This window comes from Morone saxatilis, unplaced genomic scaffold (genome assembly GCF_004916995.1).
Source record: "Morone saxatilis isolate NCDOM2014 unplaced genomic scaffold, NCSU_SB_2.0 Contig15, whole genome shotgun sequence".
In the NCBI taxonomy this organism is placed as follows: domain Eukaryota; kingdom Metazoa; phylum Chordata; class Actinopteri; family Moronidae; genus Morone; species Morone saxatilis.
In genome coordinates this window covers 12520791-12530797 of record NW_023339707.1, presented here as the reverse complement: position 1 = coordinate 12530797, position 10007 = coordinate 12520791, and the positions used below count along the sequence as shown (strand labels likewise).

Below are 10007 nucleotides of genomic sequence, written 5' to 3'. Positions count from 1 at the left end.
CCGGGTTTGTATCATTGCCTGTGGTTGTAATACAATAAGTGGATGAGTCACAAGCTCTCTCCCTCTCTGGGGGGGGGGGGTTGGGAGTAAAGGGGGGAGCTATTATTTGAGCCAGTGCATTGTTTGGCACCTACAGTACCTGATGATGGGTTTTCACCATTTGATAGCAGCCAAGTGAGCTGCTCTGATCCGTGCAGACTGACACAGATCACACACTCCACTTCTCGTGTACGTGGGTGTACAGCTGTACTGGACACCGGGTTCGCTCAATATAAATAGGGCTGGGTATAAAACTTCAATACTTATTGAGTGTTGACCAACATGTGTCTGCATAATCAAGTGTCAAAGAATGTCAAGTATTAATTTTTGGCATTGAATGCATGATTCTTACCCTTATTTACTTTTCATCACACGTCCTTGACTGATCAGGTCATTTTAATCTGATTTCATATAATACAGCTAATGTTAGGTTGTATTTTATTTTCCATTACTTAAGAGATCGAACAACGTGTTTTGTTTTTATTCCTCAAAATAAAGCATTAAAAAAAGTTGTTACGGTATCAGTACTGAAGCTCAGTTATTGTACAGGCACCAGAATCTGTAATTTTTTTTAACAATAGCTAGCCCTAAAAATAAGCCACTGTAAACTCTAATACAGTTACCAAAAAGATCTAAATATATTGTAGATTCAGAGTGATAATACTTGAAAGATACAGAAACAACAGGGCACATTTTGTTTTAGTTTCATTATCTCTTAGAGAGCAGACAGTATCGGCCTACAGTACATGTGAGTATCTTACACAGCTGTTGTCATACTTTCCAAGCAAACATCATAAATAATTGCATAAAGGTTAAGGTAACCTGTGTAGTTGCTTTGAGGTTTTTCTTACATAACACCTATGTTCTGGCCTAAATGCATTATGCACGCCTCAGTCATGTCTGTGACATTTCATTGATTGGTATCTTTTTCACCAGTGTTAAGCAGAGGGATCAGTATGTTTCCACTAGTCCTACATTCGTTGACCCCATAACAATCTGCCAAAGGAACAGGTTTTTCCTCTCAGCACACAATAACAAAAGCACAGACTAGATGTACCTTCGAGACTTCTCTCTCTTTTTGACCTGCCTGTCAATAGCTCCTCTTCACAGGACTCCATTTGGGATTTGGTTATTCAAATATATCCTGACCAACACAAAAAACAACATCTTGCTGTTGTTAATCTGTCTATGACATCTTGCACACCAGCTGGTTATAAATTCTTAGAACTAAACAATGGCATAGTAAGTCACATAATCCCCCATAAGACATATATATAGGCGTATGGATGCACAGCTGTTTATACTTAAGTTATGGAATATATATATCAAAGCAAAACTTCTTAGAACTGCACTGAATGCCAATCATGTCAAAGTTAGCTGTTGCCTCATCTACCCTCGAGAGAGAGCGACTAACAAAAACACAAGGGACAGGTGGTCTCTCACAGGGAGGCACTCCAAGGGCCAAATGAATCTGTTTTGGACCATGTGATGTGTGCGCGCGTGCACTGACTCGAACATATCCGACATCCAGCCACAGTCTGATTGCTCAGCGCCGTGAGGTGAACTAATGGCTCAGGTGACTGGACAATAGTAGACCAATGCAGGAGGGTGTTTTCTACTGAGGGCTCTTTTAAATTTGGAGAAAACGAGAAATGTCAGAAAACCCAACACGACAACAAACATTGACGTCATAAACATAATATTAGGAATTTAGTAGCTTCTTCCAATCACAAGGCGGCTGGTAATCAGCCAACTGTCAAAACTTGGAAGTAAAACGTCAGCTGTCAGAGCAGACTGCAGCAGACTTTTTAAACCAAATGCAGTTAAAGAGATGAAGCGTGCAAAATCCCAGTAAGCATAAGTGAAGACGAGGAAATAATGAATTGACCCTTCTGTGGCCAAGTTGCAGCGCCGGAGGGACGTCAACCCAACAAAATATATATACAGAGTTTCCAGAAACTTCACTCACTACTACAGTAATTCAGTTAAAAAAAATGTATTATGAGCATTGGAAGTGAAAACAGGTGAAGTTGTTTGAACTGTTCTAAAGTAAGATTGCACTGATTAGTGTTAACATAAGACGTGGCTCTAAATAGAGTAGATTTCTAGTGGGGATTGAACTGAAATTCTCCTTTGCAATTAGAGGACCAAGGAATTAATCTTGATCATTTATCACAACTTCCTCATTTCACGAAGACAAACTGTTTGAAAATTGGAGGCAAGGACCAAAGAGAGTAAAGGAAAGGTTCATGTTCATGTATTTTCTATAAGGGGAGCACTAATATGTTACTTGTAGGACCACTTAAATTGAGTCCAAGTCTGAGCAGCTCTGAGTCCGAGACAAGAAAATAAAAGTCCCAAAAAAAAATCAACAAACAAAGAGTTGAAAGCCGATTGACTGAAAAATAAATAAATAAATAAAATTCTTGTTATGCAACAAGCTAACCATGAGTGTTCGATATTTCTCCACTAGGGGTGTGAATTCAAGGAGGTAGCTACCACTGAGGACATGAAGGTCAGGATTCAAGTATGGCCCTAGTTATTCATGTCTGAGTCAAAACCTCTCATTTTAACCAGACGCCACCTGTAAGAGTGAATGAGGTCCCTCTGAGATGTGTTCCTGTAGGAAAGTAGAGGCACTTCAAGTGAACAGCAGCAGTGTAACCTGCTTCTTCCTGAGAGCATTTATACCGTACATCTCTCAGAGGAGGAACCTTCAGAGCAGAGCGGTGAAACATGGAGATCTATGGAAACAATCCCCATGAGTAGTGTGAGCTCAATCTCAGCCCGTTGTGAAATAAAAGGCCACTCCATCTGAGGGGGATTTTATGAGAGTGGAATTATGACTCAGAGTAAAAGAAAGGGAAAAGTGGAGGGAGAAAAACGAGAGAAGAGACTGGCAGCTCTTTTACAGTCGGGTGCATCAGCCTAGCATTATTTCACACTCTCCATCCACGGTCATCCCCTTGTCACCACTGTAACTTCCACAATCCCCACCACCACCCCCACCCCTGGACCTCCCCTTCTTCTTCGTGGAGGTCCCTCACAAAGGCCCCTTTTGTCCTTGCCATCATCGGTCTCACATCTTCTCAGCTCTGATCCTGCGCAAATGTCTCCGCAGGGAAAATACAAATAAGGGAAAAACAAGGCTGGGACACAGAGAGGGCCGGAGGATGATGAGGTCCCAGAAGAAGAGACCAGCTTTCCCAGATCAGAGAGTCTGGCCATGTGACGCCAAAAACCACAGAGTTTGTGTGATTAGTTTACACGTGTGATCCAGAGGGTGTGACAGACTGAACTGAGTCCTTCTGTATTCAGAAAGCTGTGAGTAGCTTGAAGCCACATTGAGAGACACCTGTTGAGACCAAGAGCTGACTAAATGACACACTGTTTTGCTCTTTTTTTGAGAGTAAAAAACAAAGAAATCACCCTGAAATTCCTCCTCATTTAAAAAGATTTATGTACGGATGAGTAGAATATGGTTGATAACAGCATTAAACGACCCCAAGCAAACCTGATGCCCTTTCCTCCATCTCTATTAAAAGGCTATGATTCCAGGAGAGAGAGAGAGCGAGAGAGAGAGAGAGAGAGAGAGCGAGAGCAACCCTCTAGTCAAACATTGCGAGGCCCATGTCCCATCATTGATTGTTCAGAGAAGTGGAACGTAGTGTGTTGGGGGTCCAAGCCCTCAGGCAGGGCAGCAGTCCATCATCAGAGGACCAATGCAACCAACCGGGGCTGGAGTACATAGAGGCAACAGACCAATGTGCCTGTAGTCACCCTGTCTGGTCTGGGGCATGGGCACTTAACACACAAGCTTACTGGACCAGTGGAGTTATGTCAATATTGCCTTATTCAGAGTGGCTCCACATTCATCTGGTTGCTTAATCGCGATAGTTGTTAGAGAAAACCAATAACATGCCTCTGCAGAGTTCAACCAATATGTGTTTTTGGAGCTGTTCCATGCCAGGATCCATTGTATTTAACCCTTCATATAGGGAAAAATAAAATGTTTATGCACCTCAGGGTACAGTGTCTTACCCAAGGACACTACAACATGTGGACAGGAGGAGGAGGAGGGATCGAACCGCCAATCTTACGATTACACTACACAACACCAGCTCTTTGTGGTAGGTTGATATGGTCCTAATTAAATGGCAGGAATAGTGTGGCATACGTACGTAAAATAAAACCTTAATCGTAGCCTTTTTTCATAGTCACAGTTGTCATATTATGAAAGCACAAGTGTAACGATAGTTAAGTTCCATATAGTTGTCCCAGTAAGCCATGACAGCGTGACTGTGAGCCAACATGTACAACACCAGGACCCTGAAACTGAAGCAGATAAATGGAATTAAACTATCATTCATTTTATAATTTACACCTGTGTGTTTCCCACTGTGTCTTATGTAAAAATGGCCAATTGTATCAATGAACTGGGCAGTTAAAAAAATACATTTTAAGTTTAAAAATTGTTGAAGTCGTCTGTCTAGTAAAAATGCTCAGAAATTGCTGGTTCCAGCTTCTAAATATGAAGGTTTGCTCCTTTTATGCAAATTTAACAGTTCAGGGTTTTTGTCTGTTGTTTGGACAAAACAAGGAATTGGGAACTTTCCTTTTATTTTCTTTTTTAACAATTTTCTGACATGGAATAATCAAATAATCAATTAATTGCAAAAATATTTGAAGGATTAGTTGTAAATGAAAATAATGGCTCATTACTTTTGCTTAGGTGGTTTAGCTGATTTCTGAATATTTTTTGAATCAAGTACAATTAATTCTCTGACACAATGTATCATACAAAAAGAACTAACAGACACACATAATGAATAAATATTTCCAATGTGTATCAGTCTAATTTTCCTCCAATACGAAGAAGTAATCATCCTGTTTTCCATCAAATTCATTGCACAATCCGAGTATCCCACCCCACCCTGTTTCATTTTACTACAATAGCCTCCTTGTTTTAGGGAATTGCGGCCTGAATGGCACCATGCTACATTATCATGATATTCCTCCACAATGCAGCTAAACGGGCTCATTCAACCCAGATGACCTTCCACAAACCCCAACAGAGTTGCCAATAGCTGCCCTACAGCACAAAACATAGGCTCATTAAAAATCTCATTTGAAACGCTGCCGAGATCTACAGCACCATCTACTTTTAGTACGGCACCTTTGACATGGAAAAGTGGTTGAGGAGTCTGTACAATGTTTGTCCTATATTGATGGGAAGAGAAAGTAGGGCGTTTCCACTTGTGAATACAGTAACAACATTGTGCTCAATTGAATGGTGATAATAGTGGGCCCTGACTAGCACGAGTCTGAGAAATGTGTCTTGTTTTCTCATGAATATAAATGTGGAGCTAGCATCCAAAAGGACATATCAAGAATTACATTTTACAAAAGGAGAACGTTGAGTTACAACGGTGTCAGGTTTAATTTGTGAATGTAATACGTGTCGCTACAACTATTAAAAGATAGTCACATTTTTTCTGTCTCACCGTAACATTGAAAGATTTATACTTGAATTTTCTAACGCAGACTGCTGGACCCTCTGATTAACTTTGTCCCCTACCACTTACAATGAAACTGCTTTAAGAAGTAAGCAGTAAGAACATACTGAACAGTATTTTATTCTGACAGACTAATCTATCCTTTAAAAAAAAGTGTTAAGACTAAAAGTGCATTAATTATTTTGCAAAATCTTGTATAACTTGTATGTCTTTGCGTATTATTCTATCAGTAAATTCAACTTGTCAACTGAATGTCCAGTACATAATGTACAATATCACTGTAAGGGTAAGAGAGAGAAAAGAGAGAGAGAAAGAGAGAGAGAGTAGAGAGAGAGAGAGGGGGGAGGACATGCAGCATAGGGCTGCTGTTTGGAATTGAACCCGCCGCGATAAGGACTAAGCCTCCATGATGAGCCCCGTGCACCCCGTATTGTTTATTTACTTGATTAATCGATTAGTTGTTTTGTCTATAAAAAGTCAGAAATTTGTAAAAATGTCCACCATAATTTCCGACAGTTTCGACAGCTCAAAACAGAAATAAGTAAGAAACATTTAAACTCAGATAGACCTCCTGCAAACATTTGCTTGAAATGTGACTAGATTATTCATATCATGCACACAAACTAAGCGACAGGAGCTAATATCTCCCTCCATTTCTTTCTCAGACAGGGTTTGTTGTTCTGTATTATTTATCACTTACCTGTTTGAAAATGAACTGGTACTCTTGGTTGAGCTGCCAGGCGGTCACTACGTGTATGGTGGACAGCACAACTCCACTGACCACAGCAGCTCTCATTCTGACCGGCAGCAGCGTGTAGATGATGTAGATAAAGAAGACGGTCCACCAGATGCCCTCTGTGGCACTCGAGGGGTACACCATCAGCACCCCAAAAACCTCCACTACAATCAACATCCCGATCACCAGATAGCTCACAATCCACATATAGTCCTGGTGGAAGCCGTTGCGGTTGCACACCACCATCATGGCCAGGAAGAGGGCCATAGCCACAGAGAGTACAGAGACATAGGCCACGTCGGGGATCGTGTGGATGCAGTGAAAGGCCAGCATGACCCCACACACCACCACCAGCACTCCCATCAGCATTGTCAGAGAACTCTGGTTGAGCCTGAAGAAGTAGCGCTGGTACAGACGCTCCAGCTTGGTGGATTGAAATTTCTTGGACTGGAAAACCCACATGACCCGCATCCAGCAGTCTGCCGTGGTCATCGTCTTGCAGCTGCCCTCTTCTAAATCCTCCTCTTTCCTGCCCTTCAGCTCACCGTCTTCAAAACCCAGGTCCACAGCCTTTAGACCCAGATCCCCGCCGCCCAGCCTCTTCCCGTAGTGGTCCTCCTGCCAGCCGCAGCGCAGGCCAAAGCTGCCTCCACTGGTGCCTGCTCCGCCGCAATGGTAATGCTGGGGGGCCGCATTAGGCAGCTCCAGGTCCTCAGGGTCCCTGAGACAGCTCATGTAGTGTGGGTTGCACAGTGACGAGCTTTCCTTCCTCTTTTTGCCATTGCGCTCTCCCCATGCTGTCTTTCGCTCATCCACTCTGCCTACGAAGAGGCCTCTGGCCCACGACATCCTAGACAACACACACAACATAAAACAATGCTGAAGTTAGAGCATTTAATCTGAACATCCTGCATGCAAAACATCAATTTAAGACATAATGGTAACTAAGGCTCCTCTCACCTGTGTGGGCTGTATTGTGTGTAGCAACACTGCGCTCTTTGGCCAGGCCACTAGTTTATCCCAGCAAGCACACACCATGAGCTCAGACTGGCCAGAGGCATCAGAGGTGTGTCTGCGTTTGAGTTGTCCTTCTTTGTAGAAACAGTCAGCACGTCAGCCCTGTACACCACCTAGTGCCTCTATAGACCACCTGTTTTCCTGTAAAGACAAACGATACAAATGATGTGGTTGGGCAAACAACACCTTGAGGACATATCGCCTGCAGATCAAGATCATTATGGATACATACAAGAAAGAAAAAAAAAACCACATTTGTCACGCTGCATTTGTTGATGGGTCTGCTGTGTTTATGTATGTGTGTGTGTGTGCCTTTGTGTATGATTCTCTGGCAGAAAGTTTGACAATCAATAGCGGAGACAGAAAATAATATCTAGTAAATGGCTTGTCTGTTCCACTCTCTCTCATCACCTTCTCCCACCAGACCGGGACAGCATTTCCATGGAAATGATTTGCTGTTTTGTTTGCAAAACACTGGATTGTGACAGCAAAATCTCCTCCAATTATTGCCTCATGCAGCAGGTGCCACTGGTCAATTTTGTCATCAAACCGTAAAGTCAAACACAGTCCCATTTCAACAAACTCTCCACTGATTGCTGGAATTTTTGAACATTTACCATAGTGGGCTTTTAGAGGAGACTAACAACTGTTCTCGGTGGATAGCACTTTGCTACACTCTATCACTGAAATCTGCCCCTAACATCTTGAGTGGGCAGGGATGGGTGTGCTCTATTTGACAACAAAGGCCCACTGAGTGGGCACCATCAGAGATCAAGAGCTCTCCAGTCCAGATTAAATTGTCCATGCTTCCCCCATTAGCTTTGATGACTCACTATAGCTGGCTTCTGGCAGCACATGTCAAGGACACTGCTAACCTCTAAACTTAATAAGCAAATCTCTGCCAGGCGGACTAAGCTGAGACAAACAGTGGGAAGAGCGCACATGAACTGCACACATGGCCATGTTTACAATCAACAGCAGTTTGTAGTTGAGTTGCTCAACCACCACACAATCTAACTGAAAGAGTGGTCAGAAACACATTGTGGTTCCTGTGTCTAAAATACTTTTTTTTTTTATTAAAGACAACACCCTTAGAAGTGTTTTCCAGCTTGGGAAACATTTTCCTCGATATCTATAATTAATCAAACTTCTTTTTGCAATAATCTAATAAGAAGAAATCCCATCCAACATAAACTACATCATCCTGGTATCTTATATATCAATTTAACATATTACCCCACTCTGGGATCATGCAAATATGTGGTCGGTTAACTGTCTGCTCGGCGCTAACAGGTTTCCTGCAGGAATGACCTTTAGTCCTCCACTCACCTTTGATACACTTACACACAGGTCAGACAGCGGCACGCAGCTCTTACGTAATACAATCTGTAGCCCCAAATGCATGAATCTGCCATAGTATATAAATATAATCTGTGTCACACAGGGGCTCAGTCGCCCTGCATGCATTGCACATGATGAAGATGGTGACGCTTTCACTTACATTTCAGTACAGACCAACAACATCTTGTGCTTTTCCTCCACATGACACTGACCAGCAGCCCTCCTGCCACCGTGGCTAACACAGGCCTGATGTTTTTAAAAGAAATAAAAAATAAAACATGTTTAGCAATTACACGTGTAGGCCCAGGCTGTTTGGATGCGGGCAGTCGGCCGAAGCGCATTATATAACAGGACGCTCCAAGCAGCCTACAGGCGAAGTCGACGGCTCTCCGCGTTCAAATGAAGCCTCTTGGGGGGAAAAAAATAAAAACCCACACACTCACACATGGAGACTCTACACGACTGGGTAGCCTGAAGTCAGCCTGGAGTCTGTGGGCTGCAGAGAGAAAAGTGCAGCTCGACACACATCGCCGCCTTTACCAACTTATCAGGAGTAAAACATTCCGTCGGGCAACTTCAGCCTTGGATCTCCTGATATCCCAGGGATGTGCAGCTCACAGGGACTAATGCACAGTGATAACGAGGCTTTTACACAGGCTCACACACTGGGGCCTGTCTCCCTCAATATAAACGTGTACGTCATTATGTTAAGACTCCAAACAGGGTCACTGGACGAGAGAAAACTGGTGGAAACAACGCTGTGGTGCCAACATGCAAACTGTTAAAAGCATGATGTTGCCCTCTTAAATCGTGGCGTCACGTATGGAGAAGTGTAAATGAATTGCCCCCTGCATAAGGAGCAGTGCTCAGTGTGTACAGTCCTGCAGAACAGTTCAACGCCGCCGCAATCATCACAGCACATCACTGGAGTACAAGTCAGCTGTTGGCATTTTTTTATTTTTTTTTTTCCGACTGCTGTATCCTCTTACTGCGTTTGTGCTTAGCCCGGCCTGCAACAAATTAACATTGTGCAGAGCAGTTGCCCAACACAGCCGCGGGAAGGGGGGGAAAAAGCTTTAACAGAGGCAGTGTACTTACCATTGGACATCTTCGTTACATGAGTAACTGTAACACTGCAGTGGAGCTCCAGTTTAGCTCCGTGTTCAGTCCTTTCCCGCAGCCGCCGTCAGACGCTCCGGACGCGGGGTCCGTCTGTGTGGAGGCGGAGAGGGGCTCTGGTTCAGTGGGAAGGGAGGGAAAACTGAGACATTGGCCGGACAACCTTCGCTCTTCCCCGCCGGAGCTACAGTACATTCCCACCGCCTCGACCTCCCCGACTCTCTCTCTCTCTCTCTTTC

At 43.4% G+C, this 10007-nt stretch overlaps 1 protein-coding gene across 1 annotated transcript in view; it reads right to left on the bottom strand.

Annotated features, from left to right (window-relative positions):
• The window catches only part of LOC118323825 (adenylate cyclase type 6-like), a 31184-nt gene extending 21183 nt beyond the window's left edge, over positions 1–10001 (bottom strand). The window contains 3 exon segments of the mRNA XM_035655854.1: positions 6256–7141; positions 7252–7449; positions 9748–10001. Coding sequence (XP_035511747.1) covers positions 6256–7140 — 885 coding nt within the window. The 5' untranslated portion in view covers position 7141; positions 7252–7449; positions 9748–10001.
• Between the last annotated feature and the right edge of the window lie 6 nt (positions 10002–10007).